General features: G+C 41.3%; 2 protein-coding genes across 4 annotated transcripts in view; one reads left to right on the top strand and one right to left on the bottom strand.

The window, feature by feature from the left end:
* Window positions 1–742, bottom strand: part of TMEM39A (transmembrane protein 39A) — a 31,103-nt gene extending 30,361 nt beyond the window's left edge. The window contains exon 1 of the mRNA XM_065876326.1: window positions 464–742. The gene's annotated coding sequence lies outside the window, so the exon portion shown is untranslated. The remainder of the gene's footprint in view (window positions 1–463) is intronic.
* A 1,689-nt stretch (window positions 743–2,431) lies between these two features.
* Window positions 2,432–23,558, top strand: POGLUT1 (protein O-glucosyltransferase 1). 3 transcript variants are annotated; one of them, XR_010655841.1, is made up of 12 exons: window positions 2,432–2,584; window positions 3,342–3,432; window positions 4,545–4,688; window positions 9,915–10,050; window positions 12,275–12,396; window positions 16,878–16,937; window positions 18,369–18,468; window positions 20,178–20,236; window positions 21,296–21,463; window positions 22,198–22,254; window positions 22,698–22,909; window positions 23,126–23,284. XR_010655841.1 is itself a non-coding variant. In XM_065876386.1 (11 exons), exons 1-11 carry the CDS (start codon window positions 2,500–2,502, stop codon window positions 22,852–22,854), a joined length of 1,179 nt encoding a protein of 392 aa, XP_065732458.1. In that variant the 5' UTR covers window positions 2,438–2,499; the 3' UTR covers window positions 22,855–23,558. The 3 variants fall into 3 exon arrangements, 2 of the variants coding, with proteins under 2 accessions (XP_065732458.1, XP_065732459.1); XM_065876386.1 differs by having other exon boundaries at window positions 2,438–2,584; window positions 22,698–23,558; XM_065876387.1 differs by lacking the exon at window positions 16,878–16,937 and having other exon boundaries at window positions 2,438–2,584; window positions 22,698–23,558.
* The last annotated feature ends 207 nt before the right edge of the window (window positions 23,559–23,765 follow it).

The raw sequence follows: 23,765 nt of genomic DNA, 5'->3' as shown, positions 1-23,765 counted from the left end.
AAAAGAAACTGTTTTTATCAATCTGTGGCAAAATCACGGCTCCGCCAATATGGATACCAAAAATCTGTTTCCTAAACAATACAACTTAAAAACTGAAGAAAGACACCGTGGAAAAACCCTGGTTTTCAAAACGTTACAGCAGATATCCTCTGTTCCCTATTCCTAACAGCTTTCGGCTGCAGATTAACAAACGCCAGGTGAGGCAAAGCATTCAAACCGTTGAATGTAGAGGCAGCTGGTCCTTGCTCAATTAACCAGCAAAGGGTAAGAAAAGTGTGGAGCAAAAAAATTGGGACGGAAGAGGACGAGAGGATGGGGTGGGGAAAGGTGGGCGGCGAGAGGACCACAAACTTCAATAGACTGGCCCCTAAGAGGGGATGACAAAGCGGCCCCCGCCGCGCAACCTGGAGGGCCGAAGCAGGCCAGGGACAATCGGACAGCGCGGCAGCTCGGTAATACTCACGCATGGAGGAGGCCAGGCCAGTGGGGAAGGATCCCTGGGAGGAGGCGGCTTTACAGGCTGGACCCCAGGCAAGAGAACTCCCTGCCCAGGTTGAGGCGCTACAAACCAGTTGCTTGCCCGCGGGTCGTCCCCTCCCGGAGAGTCGAGAAAAAGTGTCCTGGCTTCGCGCTGCCAGACCCAGACACCGAGTCAGTGCCAGAGTCAGAGCCAGAGCTAAAGCTAGAGGCAGAGACCGGCCCCGTCAGCACTCACCCTCAGCCTCCATTACCACGGAGCTGAGCAGACGTGGCAGCGCACAGTGGTGACGTCAGCTCCGCGACGGCCCACAGCCCCAGCCGCGAACAGGCCCCGGAACTACACGAGAGCCAGGGAGGGAGCACCGCGCCACGTCTTGCGTGCACCTGCGCAGTGGAACTCGCCTTCTCCGCTGGTGTCGCGGTCCCGCCTTCCCCGCTAGTACTAACCAACGTATTTCCTCCCAAGCTCCAACGACGTGCGGACAACCATGTTAGGGCTTATTCCTGTTATCTCATGGACTCCAAGGAACAACCGTGTTCAAGTTATCAACCCCCTTTTTACAGATGGGGGAGGTTGGGAGACATCACCTGAGCTCAAGTCACTGCTAGGTAAAGGAGATGGAGCCGCGAAGTCGTGCTTCAGCAACAAATCTTGCGCTTATTTTATGTTAAGAAAAGGACTAGGTAGATGGTGGAGTTAAAAAAGTGAATATCCCAAAGAGCTCACAGTCTAGTAGAAGAAACAATACACCAGGAAAACACAGTAATTACAATTTATTACAATAAATATAACATTAAAAGTATGCCCAAGGGGACTTCCCTGGTGGCACAGTGGTTAAGAATCCACCTGCCAATGCACGAGACAAGGGTTCGATCCCTGGTCCGGGAAGATCCCACATGCCTTGGAGCAACTAAGCCTGTGTGCCACAACTACTGAGCCCGTGTGCCACAACTAATGAAGTCTGTGCACCTAGAGCCCATGCTCTGCAACAAGAGAAGCCACCCCAATGAGAAGCCTGCACACCCCAAGAAGAGTAGCCCCAGCTCGTGGCAACTAGAGGAAGTCCGCGTGCAGCAACGAAGACGCAACACAGCCAAAAATAAATAAATAAATTTTTTTTTTTTTTTTTTAAAGTATGCTCAAAGTCCAGAGACAGCATGCAAGACACGGTACTAAGCTCTGTGGGTTGTGGTGTCAATCCCAAGAAAATCTTCACAGAGAGCTTGGGGTTTAAAGACAAGACTGCAAGAACGAATAAGCCGTTTCATTTACACTTTCCTTTATATAACATATATAGCTGTATACCTATACTGAACAGCAAAATGTTGACCACTGTTTTTTTTCCCTGAGTCACCCCAACTGTTATAAACTGCTATTACAAAGAGATGTGTGCTATATACTATCTGCAACCCTTTGGGGTCTAACAGTACTGTACACATTCAGGTGCTCAACAAATCTATGCTATTTAGTAAGAAGCAGTTCGAGGTTGTGAAAGAACTACTAGCCTGGGTTGTGCCCGTAACTGTGAATCTGTGGGCGAAAAACATCCTCTCTGGCCTTCAGTTTTCTGGCTGCAGAGAATAAGATGTTTTCAAGATGTTATAGGATGTAAGAGACAAATATTACACATATTTTTCCCTGGGGATGCCATTTATTTATTCTCTCCTGAGATCCGATTTCACCTGAGAGCGCGCGCGAGACAGAGGGAGAGAGAGAGCTATATATGTGGATATGTGGATAGCTCGGCTCTAAACAAACGAGCAGGTCAGCTACAGCCAGCCCGCACCGCACTGTGGTTAGCTGCGCGGTGGGTGCCCAGCTTCCCCGCGCCGCCTTCCCAGGGACCCTTTGCGGCTGGCCGGGCTCGGGACCAGGATCCGGAGGCAGAGCTGAGCGCAGCAGTCTCACGGCGGGGCGGCCCTCCGCCCACGTGGTGCGGCTCCACGGCCATCTTTGTGCGGGGCTGCGCTTCCGTCCGCTTGCGCTGCAGCCTGGTCCCGGCAGTGGGAGGGCTGGCGATGGAGCGGTGGGTGCGCTCCCAGCTTCGGTTGTGGCTGCTGTTGCTACTCCTGCACCCGGTGCCGGGCTGCCAGAAGGAGTCAGGTGGGCTCCGGACAGGGCCGAGCCCACTGCTGGGGCTCGGAGTCTGGTCCGGTCCCGAGGCGCTCTCCCGCGCCCCTCGCTCCCCGTTGCGGCCGGCGCTACGCTCGTGCTGTGGGCGCTGCGGGGCAGAGCTGGGCAGGGGGCACGGGGGCACCTCGGAGCAGAGAGTGCGTTTAGGTGTCTGGCAGTGCTTCTCCTGCCCAGGACCCTGGAGAGTAACCCATCCTCCGGAATTGAGTGATAGAGGGGAGGGGAGGGCCATGCCCCTGTTTACCCACAGCGGGTATGGTCCACGCTCGGCTACCCCGCACTTCCCTAACACACTGGGGGATAATTCGTGTGTGTGTGTGTGTGTGTGTGTGTGTGTGTGTGTAGTGTTCTTAGTCCATTGCCAGAAGAGATGAAGGGAAGGTTAATAATGCCTGGGGCTTTTAATCGATCCTCTTTGTGGAGCTCAGTTTGATTAGTAAAAGTTGAGAATCCGTGTTACCAGTTTATCCATAACCTTCTGAGTGTCAGGCATTAAGCGTGGAATTTTTCCCATTTCTTGGATACCTGGCAGCCCGAGTAAAGGGGCAGACTTGACCTGAGTGCAGGAGAACTGTAGAATGAATCCTTCCTGGAGGTTCATTTCCACCAGTGGGATGAGAAGAGGGTGTCTAAAAGTTTTGACCTTCTGTTGGTTCTGCCTGCTTGCTGCTAGTCAATAAGAGTGCTCAGGAGTATTTTGTTAACTTTGTTACTTCACTTTTTGAAGGTTCAAAATGGAAAATATTTATTGACCAAATTAACAGGGCTTTGGAGATTTATGAGCCATGTTCAAGTCAAAACTGCAGCTGCTACCATGGGTGAGTTCTTTTCTTTGACGTGTCTTTAAGAATTTAGATCTTGTCAAGAGGAAATTCCCTAAAATCCCCAAGAGACCTTGGTTGCAGTGGTCAGAGAGCCAAGCATGTTTTGAGAGCAGACAGGGTCCTTGCGGTGGTTTTCTTATATTTCTGGGGGATAAAAATACCCTGGGAGAGGAGAGGCCCAGGTGCCTGTTAACTCCTTGTGGGAATTAGTACATGTACTTGTCTGCTTTCTCCCCTGGACTGAAAGCTTCTTGAGGTCAAGACCTATGTCTTATATTCACTGTTATATTCCTGGTGCTGTCTCTCAGTAAGTACTCAATAAATACTGTTGAAGGAACGAACATATATTTAAATGAATCGAATCATAAGTTTCTTGTTGGTTATCTTTAATGTATGCAAATTAGGGCTGGAGTGTGTTATGGTAGAAAGATTACTTTGAAATCAGCCTTGGGTTCTAGTCCCAGATCCAAGTCCCAGATCCGAGACACTTCACTTCTCTAGATTTCAGATTCCTCACCAGCTAAATAACAGGGTCCTTTAACTCCTCATTATGTTATTCTGTGATTCCTCAAAAAATTCACCTGATGTGTGTGATACTTACTGAAAACTTGCTACGTACTGAACTTTAAAAGGGATTCAAAATAGTGTAATTTCTGGTTACTCCTGTCAGTCATACGTACTGCTAGAGTATGCAGGGTGGTGGGGGCCAAACAGACTAGAACATGGGACTCAAACAGTGTCAGGCTGTAAGGCATAAACCATACCTTCTGTGAGATTCAAAGAAGGGGAGGTCAGTGGGACTGCAGTGACTGGGAGGACGTGGGTGTGGCATGAGCAGTGAAGGAGGAATATACATCAGGCCAAGGAGGGGCAATCCAGATGGAGGGAGGTAGAAGAGATATTGACTTGCTTTTTCTTTTTTGTGGCTTTGTTGTTGTTGATATTTTAGATCGCCTAAGGTGCTTCCAGGAAAGCATTCCTGCCCTCTATTCTTTCCCAAAGCTTACGTGTTCTCTAATACTAAGCCTAGACCCACAGATAGGAAGTAGGTGGAATGGTATTATTCTCTTGGCCTGCCTTCCTTGATGATTCCCATTCTTTCCCAGTGTCATAGAAGAGGATCTGACCGCTTTCCGAGGAGGTATCTCCAGGAAGATGATGGCGGAGGTAGTCAGACGGAAGCTAGGGACCCACTATCAGATCATTAAGAACAGATTATACCGAGAAAATGACTGCATGTTCCCCTCAAGGTAAGAGCTATGAGGTACATATATCTTCTGATCTTATTGCATAAGGGCTTACTTGATACTACTCTTATAGAGTCCAATGAAAGGGACTTACAGGTAAACCCTTCCTCACATTTCAGAAGGACTACAAAATAGTGACAAACTCTTCTGCTTGCCCGGGAATTTTTCTTGCCAACCTCTCTTCTCCTATCTCCTATATCAAAGCCTGTCTCCTCTCTCTTTGTAAGGCTGAGGCACATCACTGATTGTACTGGCTGTGACTCTGCCCTTTCTCCTTCCCCAGATATAGTAGCTGCAGGACACAGGCTGACGAGACCTAGCATGAGTGAGCTGGGCTGAAGGAGGAGGAGAAGCGTTGACTGACTGTCAGGGGCCAACTACTATTCTAGATACCAAGTATTCAAAGGAAGATGGTGGAAAAGCAAGAGAAATAATGGGTGCTGCAGATTACGTAGGCTCCACTGGCCAGGACTTCAGGTGTGAGAGCTGATGTTACATATCATTGGGCTGAGAGCTGGCGGGGAGCAGGGAGGGTCACAGACTGAGCCTGGAAGTTGGCCTTAGGCAGCATTATGTACAACAAGTGATAAACCTTCCTCTTAGCAGTCTTTTTTTCCCCGCCCCCCCCCCCCCCCCCCCCCCCCCGTCCTGCCACTCGGCTGACCAGGGATCAAACCCGGGGCCTCGGCAGTGAGAGCACAGAGTCCTAACCACTGAACCACCAGGGAATTCCCAGGAGTCTTTTAGAAAAACGAAACAAAACCTCTACTCTTTATAAAATTACAAAGTACAAAACCCAGAAGGCAGGATATTCCCTTACTAAGATCTTTTTTCTAAATGATGTTATATCATTACAAGTAAAATAAATAAGCAGTATTGTAAAAAACATGCATCCATTTGGTCATAAGGATTTATATTATTTGTCCGTAATAACAACTTTATTATGAATTAGTATACTTTCATTGTAATGTAAAATATGTAAAAACAAGAACAATAACAACAAAATAAAGATCATTTAATATCCCACACTCTGAGGTAATCACAATTTTGGTTATCAAGTGTCAGGGGCAAATAAGGTGGTAGTGGGGAAAATCACTGAGGTATTTTAAATAGACATTTGTTTCATTACTTGGAACAATAATAGAGACTTTAACTACAAATTATGAGCATAGAGGAATTTGTAATTTCTACAAATGAGAAAGAAAATATGAATATAGACATTGTTGGACTTTGAAAGCTTTTTCACTGTTTAATAGTTAGCTGAACAGTCTCCAGATCAAATTAAGTAGCGCTCTCAAAGTGTCTGAAAGGCACATGGCTCTTATCCCAGACCCCAGAGCTTTTTGGTCAGAATCATGAGCTCTTAGAAATATTAAGAGAGCACAGGACCTTTCACTGACAATGAAAGGTCCTAATGTGTTGAAAGTTCCCTATTCCAACTATTAATACATATACAACTAAGGAAAATAGAGTTAAACAAAAGAGAAATAAAACGAAATATTCAGAACCAGTGTCCTTAATGAAATGGACACAGTCGTGTAATATCTCAGACTCTCATCTGGCCAAAAGAAGTATCTTTCTAGGTCTAGATACTTTTACTTCACCCAGTTTGAGAAATATCTATGACATTTAAAGTATTCAGTTCTGAACAAAAGAAAATGTAAACTCAGCCTTTCAAGGATGAGCTGAGAGATTTTGCTGGGGAACTGGAGCACCATCTAATTAACACCGGAGGGAGTTCCCTGGTGGCCTAGTGGTTAGGATTCTGGGCTTTCACTGCCAGGGCCTGGGTTCAATTCCTGGTCGGGGAATTGAGATCCCGCCAGCCATGTGGCGTGGCAAAAAAAAACCCACAAAAAAACAGAAATAAACAAAAAGAAATATGGGAGTCACATCATTTCAAAGGTAGAGAATAATAGTATTATTTAAATAATAGCTTTAGTGAAGTATGGTTGACATAAACTGCACATATTTAAAGTGTACAATTCGATAAGTATGTATATAACCAAAATAACATATCTGTCACTACCAAAAGTTGCCTTGTGCCTCTCTGCAGTCTCTCTCTCCCCTGTTCCCCGCCATGCCTTCCTCCCACCCCCATCCTCAAGCATCCACTGATCTGCTTTCTCTCATTATAGATTATTTCCTAGAGTTTTATATAAATAGAATTGTACCGTATGTGAGAGAGTGCTATTTTAAAAGCTGAATGGGAAAGAAAATAAATGTTTCAGCTGTTACATGTAAATGTACTGCAGTAATACATTTTTTTAGAAACTTTTTAACGAGTAATTTTTTTCAGTATCAAAGGAGTGTTACATGGATAAACAACAAGGTCCTACTGTATAGCACAGGGAACTCTATTCAATATCCTGTGATGAACCATAATGGAAATGAATATAAAATAAGAGTTTACATATGTGTGTAACTGAGTCACTTTGCTGCTGCACAGTAGAGATTGGCACAGCATTGTAAATCAACTATACTTCAGTAAAAAAATTAATATTGGGTCTTTGGATATATGAATAGGGTGTATCTTTCCATTTACTTACGTCTTTAATGACTCTCTCCATTGTTCCGTAGATTTTAGTATGTAGGTCTTGAATGTCTCTTGTCAAAAGAATCACAGGATATTACATATTTTTGATGTTATTGTAAATAGTACTTTATTAATTTCATTTTCTATGTGGCCATTGTTAGTATATAAAATATGCTACATTTCTAAATTCATTTACTAGCTGTAATAGGTTTTGGCGAGATTACTTAAAATTTTCTACATAGATGATCATGGATCTACAAATAAAGTCAGTTTAAAATTTTCTCTTCCTATTATATATCTTTAATATTCTTCTTGCTTTATTGCATCTGCTCGTATTTCCAGTAAAGTGTTCAAAAGAAAAGAAAAAAAAGGAGTGTTACATGCACATGGTAAAATATTTGGATAACTCAAAAGTATGTACAGTGAAAAGGAGGTTTCTCTACCACTGTACACCCCCCTCCACCAGACCACTAGTCCCTGAGTCCTTCTCTCAAGAGACAACTACAATCACCAGTTTCTTTTACAGCCTGCCAGAAATAATCTCTGCATATACAATTATCTAGATTCATCAACAAACTAGAACATGCTATATCTTCTGTTCTGCAACTTACTTTTCCTTTCCTTGTAACAGTAGATTTTGAAATTTTTCCATAGGAGTACATGGAGAACTCTTTCATAGCTGCATAAAAACCCATTGTATGGATTTCTGTATTGAGTCCTCTATCAATGGCCACTTAAATTTTTCCCCACCACTCCCCTTTAATTTATTTTTGGCTGTGTTGGGTCTTCATTGCTGTGCACGGGCTTCCTCTAGTTGGAGTGAGCGGGGGCTACTTTTCATTGCGGTGCATGGGCTTCTCACTGCAGTGGCTTCTCTTGTTGCAGAACACAGGCTCTAGGTGCGCAGGCTTCAGTAGTTGCAGCACACAGGCTCAGTGGTTGCGACATGCGGGCCCTAGAGCACGTGAGCTTCAGTAGTTGTGGTGCTTGGGCTTGGTAGTTGAGGTGCGCAGGCTCAGTAGTTGTGGCTCATGGGCTCTAGAGCGCAGGCTCAGTAGTCATGGTGCACGGGCTTAGTTACTCCACGGGCATGTGGGATCTTCCCGGACCAGGGCTTGAACCGGTGTCCCCTGCATTGGCAGGTGGATTCTTAACTGCTGCACCACCAGGGAGGTCCTCCCCTTTCATTTTTGACTAATGTAAACAATGATGCAGTAAACATCCTTGAAATTAGACCTTTGAACACTCATGTAAATACATCTGCAGGCTAAACTCCTAAAAGTAAAATTAATTGGCCAATTAATGTGTTTTTAAAATCTTGATAAATAGAACCAAATATCCTCCAAAGAGGTTGTGCCTGTTTACACTTTCACCAGCCTTGTATCATGTGCTCAGAATAGACCTCACACTCTCACTATGTATTATCAGACTCTTTGATCTTTGACAATCTGATTGATGAAAACTGGCATCTAGCTTCACTAGATTTTTTCTTTTGTCATGGTGATACTTAATTTTTTTATTGAAATATACTTGACATATAACATTGTGTAAATTTAAGATGTACAACATGTTAATCTGATACATTTATTTTCATATGATTGCTATTGTAGTGATAATTAGCACCTCTATCACCTTACATAATTATTCTCTTTTATAGTAGTGGGAATGATTAAGTTCTAGTCTCTTAGCAAGTTTGGTAATTATAATACCATTTTGTTGTCTACACTCAGTACACTGTGTATTAGATCTCTAGGGCTTATTTACTGCTTATTGTAAGTTTGTACCCTTAAACAACGTCTGTCCTTTCCCTCTATTCCCCAGCCTCTGTTAGGCACTTTCTCTGTTTTTATAAGTTTGGCTTTGGGGGCATTTCCTTATAGTAGTACAGTTGACCATCTTTTCTTATGTTTATGAACTATTGATATTTTGTGTAGTTATCACCCTGTGTATAAATCAATATTTTAAATCAGTCATTTTCATGCTGCCAGAAAATTTTGGTTAGGCCTTGGAATGTTGCCCCCCAGTATAGTGCTGGTCAGGACCTCAAAGGATGGGGAAGAAAAGTTAGCTGTCAGTGTATACTCACTTTTTTTCCAGAAATCCTCTGAGAATTCCCAGGAAGTCTATTCTGAAAGCAATATTACAGTCTTTGTGATTATATACATGGCACTCTTTCTGGCTTGCAAAACTGATTTTAATAGTGTTCTGTATTCAGGTTGAAGGTAATGAAAGGTTTCCTATCCTTCCTCATAAACTATGAGACTTAGTTATGGTGGAAATAAAGATAATGTCTTTGTGAGATGCAAAGCCCAAGGGACACAATTAGAAAATCAGCTTTTCCGGTTCCTATCAAAATTTGTATCTTGCTTACTAATTAAACTGTTCTGTGTAGGAGACATAAAGAAATGCTGGGAATGAAAAGAGGAGAGGAAATGGTGGGAGTAGCAATAACACTCCCTTCAAACGTAGGATGACCTAGTCGGAAAATTTTATTAAGTATTGTAAGCTGGAGCAGCTTAGCCAGAAAAGGTAACTGGCACCATATGGAAGAGTGGAGTAATCCTTTCAGGACACTTTGCAGGAGGCTGATTATCTGGACACTGGCTTGTCTTACTTTGAAAGTGTAAGCGGGACCCTGCCTTGTCCGAGAGCAGGCACTGCTCTGGTGAAGTTGTGGTATTTCTGGTTGACAGGTGTAGTGGTGTTGAACACTTTATTTTGGAAGTTATTGGGCGCCTCCCTGACATGGAGATGGTGATCAATGTACGAGACTATCCTCAGGTTCCTAAATGGATGGAGCCTGCCATTCCAGTCTTCTCCTTCAGTAAGGTAAGTATAGGAAGAGCAATATGAGGGGGTGGAGGGTGGTCCTCTAGCATATAAGCAGGAGATGACTGTGGCAGAGTCTGATGGATGATGGTGAGGATGAGGCCTGAGGTCCAAAAGTGGGTCTGTGTCCCTGTTAGCTTCGCAGTCATTGAACGATAAGACTGAGGAGATGGGGTTGAGGACCCATAAGTGATGTAAGTAAGGTTGCTTGTGTTTATAGGGCTAGGGATGGAGGGTAGGGAATGAGAGAGGCCTGAGGAACCTCTAGGACATTGGAGGTGGGATTCAGAGATCCTACAGAGCATGGGAGAGAGTGGCCCAAGAAAACTCATGGGCTTGAAGTTAGGGAAAACCTGCATTCAAAGAAAAGATTTGTTGAGCTTCTACATTGTATGTATCAACCATAGTATTAGGTATCGTCTGTCCGGCCACTGTATCCCAGGGTCCCAGCCTGGCTAACAGTGAGACTGAAGGTGCTAGATAACTTCACACAGTTTGCACCCAAGCAATGCAATGAGGGGATATGCCTGCGATACCCAAGAGGGATATTGAGGGGGTGATCTTTGGGTCTAGTTATGGAGAGATAGGAGTACTAGGACACACTTGTGGGCTTGGAGAACTTGGGACAGTGAATATCTTAGTGCTCAGGTTCTTGTAAATGGTGTATTAGCAGGAATGGGCCTTCATTCCCTAGAGACTAAATATGAAAGCATTTGGGGGCAGGCATGGGGGGAGGCTAGAAGAGAGTGGATGGGAGATTCTATGGGAGAAGAGTGGGTTTAAGAAAACCCTCTGAACTTTGAGAAAATAACTCCATTTCTGATTTGGTGTCTCCAAAGCAGAGGAACTTTTTATCCCCACTTTTTCTTTATCACAGTTTACTTTCTCTCTAGACTTGTTTATTTCCTGTGTTGCAAGTGGGCTGAGGCCACATTTGTGTTGCATTTCCCATGCTTTAGCCTCATTTCTCAAAAGTGCTTGGTCCCGTTATTTCTCATGAAGCCCTCTCAGAAGAACAGATAGAGGCTCCCATGTAAGTCAGTAAGGACTTTGTGTTTATTACTTATCTGTTTTTTCTGTGGATAATAAGTATGACCATCAGTATACTAACTTTCCTTTCATCTTTAATCCCCTCCCTTTTTTTTTCTGAACCAGTGACTCTTAGTTTGCAAGGGAGGGATTTTAGTCTGTCAGCTTTATAATAAATGTGCAGTTTCTTTTGAGCAGCTGTTATGCCTGAGGTGCTTGATAAATCATGTACCATTTTTTAAATATTTGAAAGACAAACAGCATATTGCATATGTAATTCCAATGGAAGAAACAGTAGAATTAGAGGCTTATCAGTGACCAGAATTTTAAGAGAGGTAACCGTGTAGAGGGAACAAATGGTTTCAAACTTTTTTCAAAAGATGTGGGATAACACCCCTCCCCCTGCATTCTGCCCATCACTGCTTTTGACCCTGATCAAAAAAGAAAAATAACCAAAAAATAACTCACAATTTATTGACCAACCAATGTGAGCTCAGCAGTGCCACAGTAATAGGTAATACTAACACTTACTGAGCATTTACTTTGTGTCAGACACTGTTCTAAGTTTTTTACATGTACTAACTCATTTAATATTCAAAACAAGCCTATTAGATAGATAATATTATTGATATTATTATTTATCCAGTTATAAAGATAAGGAGACTGAAGCATAGAAAGATTAAGTAACTTGCCTAGAGTTGGAAAGAGGTGGAGTCAGATGATCTTTCTCAAGAGCCCACACTCTCAACCATTGCACTATGTTTCCTAATTCTTGCTCCTAAAAGACCTATCTAGGAAATAACTAAGAACTGGTACGATAGTATACACTCCAAGTGTAATATCAGTTAAAAGATGAGACAGCTATGTGATCATTCAGAATTGGGTATATTATTTCCCTAAACTAAAAACTCCAACAGTGTATGTCCTCTAGAAAAACAGAACTTTGGGGAACTGGAAAAGTTGACCTTTAGTGTGATTTTGTATTCTGGGATTCAGTCAGCCCACAAATTTTAACCCATGGTCATTTTTGCCTTTTAGCATCTAGAGTCTAGACTTTGAAGACTAGGGAAAATATATCTTTGACAATATAACACTGGGGCAAGGCCTTTTCCAGATCCCGTGGCATGAATGCAGTTTGCTGCTTCTTCTTCCGCTCTGAGACTGACTTAGAATAACCTCTCTGTTTCTGTTGAAGACGTCAGAGTACCATGATATCATGTATCCTGCTTGGACATTTTGGGAAGGAGGACCCGCTGTTTGGCCAATATATCCTACCGGTCTTGGACGGTGGGACCTCTTCAGAGAAGACCTGGTAAGGTAAGTCCTTTAGAGGGGTTTTATTTATCCCTCTTTGTGGGTCGTCTTGAAGTAAACAGTAAAGTATAAACAATTAATTTTGTTTAAAAGGACTAACTTTTTTTTTAAGGACTAACTTTTAAGCTAAAAATGAAAGACAAAAAACTATAGCATAAGCAATTTTGTATGTGTATAAAAATATTTACATATCCATAGAAAAAGAGCAAAAGAACCTACCCTAAAGTGTCAGCAATGCTTCTGTGGGAGGGATTCTAGAAGCCTCTTCTTCTTGAAAGTTTTCTGTACTGTTAAGTTTCTCTAAATAAGAGTGAGTTACTTTCATAAGTAGGAAAAAATGAATGACCATACTGTGGGGAAGGATAGAAAATTACTTGGAAGCACATAAATGTACTTTGTAATTAAGAGCTAAGTCCTTCAGGCAGGGATGGTGTGGGTATAAATGGCCCATAGATATCTCAAGTACAAGCTTATTCCAAATACTCTCTAATTCACGATTGAAACCTGCCTTGGCCTGTTGACTGTATCCCGCCATTATTTCAGAATTTAGATTGTCCAGGTCATCAAGCTGTAGGTACTTCTTACCTAGCTACATTTTACATGAATCATTCCAACAACATTGGTACCTAATGAGAAAACTTCTAAAAACACACCTTTCTAGGTATTCTCTCAGATGTAGGGAAAGCAGTAGTTTAATTCAACTTCATTTCCACAGATGTCTATCACCCGTACTAAGTGTGGCTGGAGATTTAAATGAGATGAAGAGAAAGTCCCTTCTCTGGAGAAGCATATAAGGCCGCAGTCCTCAGTGGCAGCTAGAGCCACTGGGTAAAGAAACAAGTTTATTATTCAGTAGGTATAATTAGGAAGTTATTTTTTAAGATAACTTGGTCTCATACTTCATAGAACTGGACCTAGAAATTGTTCTTGTCCAACTGTTTATTTCAGGGATGAGGGAATTCAGGCTCAGAGAGGTTAAGTGACTTGGTCAAGGAACCAATTTAGGCCTGAAGTCTAGGTTTCCAAGTGCATTATTCTCTCCACTTGACTACTTAATATTTCCTATGTTCTCCAGACATTGAGACCATCATTTCTTACTTAGCATTTCATTTTGAACATAATTTTGAGAAAGGGAAAAATAAAAATGTCTTAAACCTTTTTTTCTCCAAGTTATTCCTGACTTTAGTTTTCTAATCCTTTTTTTGTTTTTTCAGGTTCTTGCAAATACCCTTTTCACACTCTTCTTTTTGTAGCTCTTTTCCCACCTGCTGTACATCTATTTTGTTTTTAAAATCATTTTAAAAACAATTTTTTTCTGAATATGAAACCTTTACATGCTCATAAAAATTTATAAGTGTGTCCAACTTAGGCAACTTTTTCCCCGATTATTGGTGTCTTAGAAATCTTTCCATGTCAGTACATATGAAATGACCTCATTATTTTAAACAGTTGCATGGTATTCCATCGGATAATAATTTAATTTATTGTGTCCTTTGATGGACATGTAGGCTGCATGTGTAATATATGCATAATTTCTTGTTTTCTGGACTATTTGAGAATATGTTGCATACCTTATGACCCTGTACCCCTTAATACTTTCGTGCATATTTCCTAAGAGCAAGAGTGTTCTCTTTTATAACCACATTGCAATTGTCAATTAGAGGAAACAATATTAATTTAATACTTAGTTGTCCCAATAATGTCCCATAAGGCATATTCCCTCTCCAGTACAGGAGCCAATCCAGCATCATGTGTTGTATTTAGTCCTCATGTCTCTTTAATCTTTAATCTGCAGTAGCTCTTCAGTCTGTCTTTCTCTTTCGTGACTCTGACATTTTGAAGAATACAGGCCACTGAACATTTTTGATACAATGACACTGAACATTTTTAATAGAATGCTCTTCAGGTTGGTTTTGTCTATTTCTTCATGATTAGATTCAGTTTATGCACTGCTGGCTCAGATACTTACATAAATGATTTTGTGTGTATCCACCTCTCGTTAGAGATGTTAATTTTGATCACCTGGTCAAGGTGTTATATCAGGTTCCTCTACTGTGTAGTTACCGCCCTTGTAAACTAATAAGCAATTTTTAGGGAGATAGCATATGTTTTAAAATCTAATCTTAAGTGAATTTGTTTTTCTTTTGATACCTTCCCCTTTTATTCTTCAGTTGAATCTATTCATGATTATAGAATTGCAATTTTATTTTTCAGAGCCCTCCGTTCAGAATCTCTAGCCCCATGATTTCATTTCTCACCTTTAAACTTTAGTAATCTACTTGCTTATCTACACTGATGTCTGCCTGGCATTTTCCTATTTTTATAAACTTTTGGGAGTTTGTCCCCATTGACTTACTTTTCACTCTGTGGAAGAATTCAGTGTCCCTGTGTATTTAAAGAATTCACTCTATGGTCAGCGGAGAGGTGGGGTTATAAAAGAGGGCTGGGGCAGCACCAAGCTGTGGTGGCCACTGTTAGTGCTTGCCGGGAGACAAATGTCCTAACATGGGTCATTTGAGGGGTGGGTAGGTGGGTAGGAAGAATGAGGGAGAGAGAAAACAGAGATGATACTTGGTTCAAGTCTGTGTCTGCGGCTTTCCCCAGGGACCAAGGAAGTTTATACTCAAAATTTCAGTATAAATTGATGCATTTTGTGTTGGGTAGTTTGGCAGTATACATGAAAATGTAAAATGTTTATATCCTTTGACCCAGCAATTTTACTTCAAGAATTTATCCTAAGAAGATAATTAGACAAGCATGCAAAGATGTGTGTACAAGGATATTCACTTCAGTGTTGTTTCTTAAAGAAAAAAGTTTAAAACTACCTGAAAGCCCACCAGTAAGGAATGAAGTGAATTACGACATGGTTATAAAATGGAATACTGTGCATGAATGGAAAGTAAAGGTAGCATAGGACTTAAAAACAGGGACTCTGGGTTCAAACCCTGGCTCTTATTAGCTGTGTGACTCTAGACAAATTGCTTAACCTCTCAAGGGCCTCAACTATAAAGTAGGGTTAATGAAACCTACCTTGTAAGGTCATGAGGATGAGTTTATATTTATATAGCACTTAGAACACTGCCTGGAACATGGTAAGTGCTATATAGGTGTTGGCTCTTATTATTATCTATAATATGTCCTAATAAGAATGTTAGCTAGCAACATGCATGGTATGATCTCTGTTATATAGAGCAAGGTTTTTCAATCTCGGTACTCTTGATGTTTGGGGCTACATCATTCTTTGTTGTAGGGGGCTGTCCTGTGCCTTGTGGATTGTTTAGCAGTATCCCTGGCCTTTGCTCACTAATGCCAGTAGCAATCCCCTAGTAGTGAAAATCAAAAAATATCTTTATATACGGCCAAATGTCCCCTTGGGTAGAGGGGCAAAATCACCCCCAACTGAGAACCACTGATGTGGAGAGATGATTGGAAGGAAATTCTTCACTGAAACGTTAAATTGTTAAAAGTAGTTATCTGTAGGTGGGGAGATTCCAGATGAATTTTTTTTACTATTAGAATTTTATATAATGAGTATACACTATTTTTTTCATTAAAAATAAAAAAACAAAAAAAACCCATTGCTATAGTGTTTATATTTTGGTGGGAGGGAATGTGAGACAGAGAAATAGTTGGACTGGAGAATCGGGTAAAGATGATCCAGCAAGAAAGGACTAGAAGATAAGCCAGGAAAATAAGAGCAGTGGTCTCACCTGAGAGAAAATGGGACACTATCTGAATCTGAAAAGTATCTCTACCTGAAAAGTTTATGTTCTAAATCTCTCCATTACAGCAAGTAGCTCACCAATCCCTCATTAACTCCAGTTCAGTCCAACCCCCTCCTTTTTCAGAGGAAGACTCTACACAAACTTCTGTGAAGGGTTCCTACAAAGTAAGTTAAGAATGATGCATCTGTGGACTAGCAGTTTCAGCAAGGAAGGCTGGCTGTGGTAGTGGGTACTGAGACCTGAGTTTCAGGGACTTCGTCTTTATGGAGCACTAAGTACAGTTCTGGGGATACCAGGTGCTTTGGAAAATCAGACTAAATCTGATGGTAACTCCTATGCATCTAAAACATGAAGTCAGGAAGTGATTTGTTTCCTTGCCCTTAATTCAGTTTCTGATATTTTCTGCAGTTGTCTTTGCCTGTTAATTTTATCAATAGACTCTAATTAAAGTGGGGAAGAAATCCTCATTGTACTGAATTAAATAGCCCTAAACATGTCACTTAGTTTTGGAAACTTTTCTTTCAATGTTGTTAACTTATTTACCAGGCCGTAGATTTGTAGATATTGCTTGCCAGCATCTCCATAGGAATGAAGTAATAACAAAAGGGAACATAATGTTATTTAGAGCTTTTTCTTTGGAGTAGCCTGGATCAGACTGATTTCAGAATGTAAAGATCTCAACTAATCTTCAGAAATGGTTCAAAGTCATCCTTATATAGTTAAGGAAGAAACATAGAAACTAATGAAATCTATTTTTAGGTCAGCAGCACAGTGGCCATGGAAAAAGAAAAATTCCACAGCATATTTCCGAGGATCAAGGTGATTATACTTTCTGACATTTTACAAAAGTATTTTTCCAGTTAATGTGCAAAATATAAGTAATTTTGAGGGTGTGAGGAACCCTAGTTTAAAGAGAAAGCTAAGATAACTAAGAAATAAACACAGAATCACAGAATTTTAGACTAGAGAAGAACTCAAATTATTTGCCCAAATCACTCTAAGTTGAACTGAAATTCCAAGAAGTAAAGTTCATCTGTCCAGTCATTCAACAGATATTTACAAAGTGCCAGGAGTGTGATGGGCTTTGACTATATATAATGCTGAACAGAACAATGAGTTGTCCTCTTGCCTGAGAGATTACAGTTTCCTAGGAGTAGCTTATGATCGTGCCCACAGGCCCTCTGCCACTTAATGGCAGAGTGGGAACCATCACCAGCTCTTCTGACTGCCTTTTTCATCAGACCATGTGGCTGCCAAATAGTGGTGGAAGCGCAGACTGAGACTGGTGAAAATGGAGAGGGAAGCAGGGAAGGAAGGGAGGAAGAGGGAAAGAGAAAAGGTTGGGGAAGGACCCTGTCCATGTTGTTCAGCTCCATATCCCTGGTGCTAAGAACAGTACCCACCACATAGATGCAGAATGAGTACCTGTTAGACAGATGAATACAAAAGAGAATGTTTAGGGAGAGAGTTTTGTAGTTTTCTCAGAGCATCCTTGTCCGAGGTCACAGCCTCTCTTCACTCGCAGTGGACTTCAGCCCAACAGCAACTGCTTACACTTCCTTATCAACCTCTCTGGTTCTCAGATCTTCAGATCAGATTCTTAACTTGGAATCCATGTGTGGACTTCAGGAGTTTTAGGGATTCCTTGAAATTATATGGGGATATGTGCATTTTTCTAGAGAGGGGGTCCACAGTTCTCATCAGATTCTCAGGGGGTCCATGACCCCTCAAATGTCAAGACCGTCTGCTACTAGGACCATAACTAGGACTTTTTCTACATGCAGTTTTCAGGTGTTTGAGCCTTTCAGTTTTCTTTTTAATTTAAATATTATACTGGATTTTACAAAGCACACCCCACAAAAGTCACGTAGCTATTTTGGTGAGTGGTGATTACCTAGTCACACAGCTATGAGTACCAGTGATTAGAGGTTACATGAATCTTCTAAAAGGGAAATAATTCCCTGGGATATGGCTATAGTGCCCAGAACAACATAATCCTAAAGACTAGAATGCAAGCAAAGAAGGGCCAAATACTCCCCTTCCCTGAAGGGTAAAGTGGAGAACAGCCCAGGACCTCCTAGTTGCTGTAGGATCTAGTGTCCCCCTCCTCTTCTATTAAAGTAACCAATGAATTGTCCATCAGTGTGTACAGTCTTTTTCATTGGGTCCGATTACTGCTTCCCTTTCAGAGATTGAGAACAGTATCATGGTGTAGGACACATAGTTTTATGTCATGTGTTTCTTTTATAGGACAAGTCCAGAACGAGATCCTCTCATTCTTCTATCTCGGAAAAGTCCAAAACTTGTTGATGCAGAATACACCAAAAACCAGGCCTGGAAATCTATGAAAGTAATCACCAATCATCTGACTAGAACTACAGCAGTGAACATTCTCACTCAAAGAACGTTGCCACCTGGGTAGAATTTGAGATTAGGTTTCCTCTCAGTGTTGGGATGAATATAGAGGAAGTTCCATGGACTAAAATTAGCATATATGTAAATTATTCTTTTTCAAACTCACATTGCTTTTCTGGCCCATATTATGACTTGTATTTTATACAATTTTGAAGGTTTAAACGTAGGTCACAAACTTTTTGTGTAAAGGACCAGATGGTAAATGTTTTAGGCTTTGCAGATTCTAGAGTCTGGGTTGTAGTTACTCAGCTCTGCCATTGCAGTGTGAAATCAGCCGTAGACAATATGTAAACGAATGAGCATGGCTGTGTTCCAATGAAACTTTATTTATGGCACTGAAATTTGAATTTCATGTAATTTTCCTGTGTCATAAAATATTCTCTTTTGGATTTTTTTCCAGCCATTTGCAAGGTAAAAAGAATCTTAGTTTATGTGTTGTGTACAAAAATAAGCAGTGGGCTGGATCTGGCCTGTGGTCTGTATGTTTGTCAACCCCTGTTTTAAACCAGTGGTTCTCAACCCTGACTATACAATCCAACTAGAGAACTTAAAAATGAATAGAATGAATCAGAGTCTTTGGAAATGACATATAAGCATCTTCATTTGTTTAAAACTCCCTTTCACCTTTCATTCTAAGGTGAAAGCAATGACTGGCTTCTTTGGTTTGAAGTCCATCTCTATCCTCTTAACTCTTTCTTGCCTTATTCAAAGAACCTTAAGCCCTAAATGTCCTCATCTGAAATTTCCATATACCATATGAGGATGATATGAGAAAAATGTTTAAACTTCTTGTCAGAAAAACTAAGTAAAAACTAAGAAATACTAAGTAAAGCTGCATGTATTTATTATGTGACTGCTTAATTCAAACAGGAGCAAATGCAGTATAAGAAACTTTGTTAAAAAATAACAATATGAAAAAGGTATCCATTCAGCCCAGCATCTACTATGGGAGGCTGCAAAAGCAAACAAGACTTGTTCCCCTCATCGAGTTTACCCTCTGCTAATGTGACTGGAATACAGATGGGGGTCTCAAACTCCGATACCCCCAGGGGCTGCACTAGTGAGAAGGAGAGAGTGCTGAAGATCTGGTCATTGCTGCCCAGGGGAATAGGAGCTCTCTTTGCCAAATCTTCCCTTTTTTTTCCCCAAGAAAAGTTGGAAATCTGGGTTTTTGTAAGAAACACCCTACCACCTCTAAATGTTGGCAGTGGTTAGAATATTTATTTTTAAATACTTTGTGAGCTCAACAAAATTTGTGTGTGGGCTACACCTCTAAGCCCACCAGCCACCATTTGTAACCTCCTGTGCAGTATGATTTACACAGAGTGAAATGTGCTGCAGGCCATGACCTCTGAGTTCAGGGGATTCACATGGTTCCAAGGGAGCTTAAACTGTAAAATCAGACAGAACCAGGTTGAAACCCGAGCTCTTCTACTTCGGGCCATGCGACCCTGAGCAAGTCTCCCAACTTCTCAAAGCCTTGGCTGCTTCATCTATCAAGTGGGATAATCATGCCTCCTGAGTCTGTTTATTATAAGACTTAAATGAGGTCATGTTGATGAAATGTTTAGCAATGCTTACTGCACAGTGGTCTTCAATAAATGCTCCTACTCCTAGTATTAATAACTTCCTTTTCACTGAAAGGATACCTTGGGAAAGCCAGCTGCTAAGGATGTCCATCTTGTGGATCACTGCAAATACAAGTAAGACTTACAGAACTCCTGACTCTCCTAGTTTCCCTATTGCTTTTGGAATAGCTTCACTTTGGGTGAGAGTTTTAATACTAGGGTCCAGGCGGGGTTTGTGAAAGTCACATGAATTCACTTAGCTATCATTTTCTCAGAGTCTGCTGTGCACAAGGCTCTGAACTAGGTTCTGTGGGAACCGTGGAGACATGAAGTGTGGTCCCTGCTTCCAAAGAGCTTGCGTGCTTGTAATCAAAGGGATGGGATTCCTTCTCTCCACACCCCGCCCAGCCAAGAGCTGAAGTTAGATCAAGTATTTATTAGGTTATTAAAAACAGTTTACGGTCCAACATGAATAAAGCATATGTAACTATTATACTTAAATGCCAGGACTAAGGATTATATGCACATGTAAAACCAGGTCAGGAGGAGGGCAGGGGGGGATTCAGAGAGATGAATGCTGATTATCCTGCACAGTGAGAACTATAGGGTAGAAGCAGCTCTGGTTGGAGACAGGGGTACATGCATAGGAGATGCTGAAAAGAAAATGTTCTTTTCCTTCTAAGTTAGCTTTTTTCCAGGGGGCATTTCTTTGAAGATTGATTAGGTATGCCTGGTTGTCTTCTCCAGATTTCATAAGAGGGAATAGGGAACGGGGCACGCCTTTGATCAGATAGGGTACCCTATGGGAAAAACAAGGCTTTGGGAGGCCATGATGAGTTCAAGACTTTAGGCCTAGAAAAACTTGTAGCAAAGAGTGAGGTGTTGTTTCCATCTGAGCCTTGTATCCGCTGTACCCAGCACCCAGCTGCTGGCCCTATCAGTCTCTCCCTGGAGAAAGTATCCCTTTTTTCCCCTCACCCTGATATTCCCAGGAACAACCTCTAACCCCTGGAACAACAAGGAGTTTATAGAAACTTCACAGGGACATGCTGATGTGTCCTTGAAGACTGAAAATGGAAAAGGAAAGGAGAGGGGGTAATAAAAGGAAAGAAGGGTAAGAGGGAGTAAGAAAAAAGGTCATATCTGTGGAAGTAGGCATATAGTTTCAAGTATATTTTGCTCTTTCTTTTCCAGGTATCTGTTTAATTTTCGGGGTGTAGCTGCAAGTTTCCGGTTAAAACACCTCTTTCTGTGTGGTTCACTTGTTTTCCATGTTGGTGACGAGTGGCTGGAATTCTTCTATCCACAGCTGAAGCCGTGGGTTCACTATATCCCAGTCAAAACAGATCTCTCCAATGTTCAGTAAGCAGCTCTCCCCCAAGCAGAGTTTCCGATGACTCCCGCAATCTGCCTCTAAGTCCCCAGCCATTTAAGACATTTACTCCTGATGACTTTTTCCATTGAAAACTTTTTATTTTTCATATTTGGTTCTCAAAATAGTATTGCATTATTATCCAACTAGGCTGAGTGGGATTTAATTTTTAAAAGTTCTCTAATGCTGATTTAAAATGTAACATTCAGACAGTATGCAGTGAAAAAGCTCTAATCTCTCAAAGACTAGAGATGTGGGTATTCAGTTGTGTTATATTGTCAAAAGGACTTTCAGATACAGCATGAAAATTGACCTCAGTGAAACTGCGGCAAGTTTCCTCTCATGGAGGGAGGGGCTCGGATGAGGAATGGAGAAGGGCCAGAAATGTAAGCTCAGCGCCCTCTTCTGGGGGCCAGAGCAAGAAACGAGGGAAATTTTTTTCTTTACTATTGATTTTTGACGTGTATCATTGAACATTTCTCTATTTTTCCAAATATGTTCCGGAACTACAACATTGTCTTCCGCCTGTGTGTGAGATATTTGTTGCTGCTGTTGTTGTTGTTATTTTGTTCCTGTGAGGACCTGATATCTTTGCTTTAAAAAAGAAATAATTCACCATCCACATATCTAGAGATTAACTATGGACCTCACTCTATGATCTCTCTGACTTAGTACTAATGAGCTTGGTCTGTATTTCAGAGCCTAATAATTCTTTCCATTTTAGGGAGCTGTTGCAGTTTGTAAAAGCAAATGATGATGTAGCTCAAGAAATTGCTGAAAGGTAAGTTCTGTTCATTTTTCTTTTTCCACTTTATCATCCCCATTTTGCCTGAGCTAATGTCATAAGAATGCTGTTACCATGGTGATACCTGAATTTCAGCCTCATTATACAGAGATGATCAGAATCAAAGCTGTCTTGGGGGAAAACACACATTCACATATGTCCCAAGCCCATACTTTGTAGAGTTAGACTGAAATCTTTGAAGTCATTCAAGTACTGTTTCTGAGGATTGGCTGTTTACATATTTGTTTTTAAGAAAAAAAAAATCATGTCTATTTCCAAATGCGTGTGTGTGGATATGATGGCTATAGAGTTGGTTCTGAAGATCAGAGTTAATTTATACAAAGTACTCTGAACAGTGCTTGGCACAGGTAAAAACGCTCAAGTGTAAGCTACTAGTATTATTCAATGGTGTGCTTTATTCTTGTTAATCTTGTCTCTAGGGGAAGCCAGTTTATTCTGAACCACTTGCAGATGGATGACATCACCTGTTACTGGGAGAACCTGTTGACTGAATACTCTAAATTCCTGTCCTATAATGTAACAAGAAGGAAAGGCTATGATCAGATTATTCCCAAAATTCTGAAAACTGAACTCTAGTAGTCATCATTGAGCCATAGTCCTCTCTATGGCAGCAGATCTCAGACATCCTGTGGTGAGAAGCTCACTGTGAGTGTGACACCTATACCTTGGATACTATTAACAAGCCAAATATCTGGTTTTCCTTATCATGCTGCACCAAGAGCAACTTTCGAGAAAGATCCGAAATATGTTTAATATAGATATGAAGCAGCTCAACACTTTGGCTGAATAAGGACCAGAAATCATGAGATGTGGGTTTTGAACCCAATTCTGCCTTTCATTTTCTTAGGACCAATCACAGCTTGTGCCTCAGATCATCCACATGTGTATGTCCCTCACTTTGGAACTGACTGTGCCCATGGGATGATGCCCTTTGTCTCATTGTTTGGAGTAGAAAGTCAATCCTTTGGAACTAGTGCAACTCATCACCGCAGTTCTGCAGTTATTCTACACTTGATTTCTGTCGCTATATTTTAATGTAGAAAGCCCTTTAGGGTTTGTGAAAAATACTTGGGGATTATTTCCTAAAAGGTCTAAGGAAGCAGTAGTGTGCCATGCCATGATGTAGGAGCTCTCTTTTGTAAAAGCCTAAACTCTTTGGTACTCAGGAGATTTCTATAAAGCCACGTAGAAGGGGGCCAATTGCATGAGCAATTTTTGCAATTGGATTTCAAGTTCCCTTTCTGTACCTTCACACCCTTCTTTATGTCCTCTTTCAAAAAGAAGACATAAAAACCTCTTAATAAATTTAGGAGATGGTCCTTACTTTTTAGAGGAACTGTGCATAAAACAGCATCTCTTCCTCATTCTTCACATGCCCTTAATATTTTTCCTCCTTGAGTTGGCGGTAGTCCATGCTTGCAGGGATCTCAAGGAGTCTTCATGTGTGAAATGGTGTTAAGTTGGGAGTTTAGAGCATTCAACTTTAG

The sequence above is a fragment of the Phocoena phocoena genome, chromosome 4 (genome assembly GCF_963924675.1).
Source record: "Phocoena phocoena chromosome 4, mPhoPho1.1, whole genome shotgun sequence".
NCBI lineage: Eukaryota > Metazoa > Chordata > Mammalia > Artiodactyla > Phocoenidae > Phocoena > Phocoena phocoena.
The sequence above is the reverse complement of the archived record's forward strand: the minus strand, read 5'-3'. Positions and strand labels throughout refer to the sequence as shown.

What these genes read in the sequence shown, in the direction of transcription:
- POGLUT1 (XM_065876386.1), top strand. Translation starts at nt 2,500, where the DNA reads ATGGAGCGGTGGGTGCGCTCCCAGCTTCGGTTGTGGCTGCTGTTGCTA. An exon ending in TTCAGAGAAGACCTGGTAAG is followed by an intron (nt 12,397 to 16,877) that starts GTAAGTCCTTTA and finishes ATCTATTTTTAG; the next exon opens with GTCAGCAGCACAGTGGCCAT. An exon ending in GCTCAAGAAATTGCTGAAAG is followed by an intron (nt 22,255 to 22,697) that starts GTAAGTTCTGTT and finishes TCTTGTCTCTAG; the next exon opens with GGGAAGCCAGTTTATTCTGA.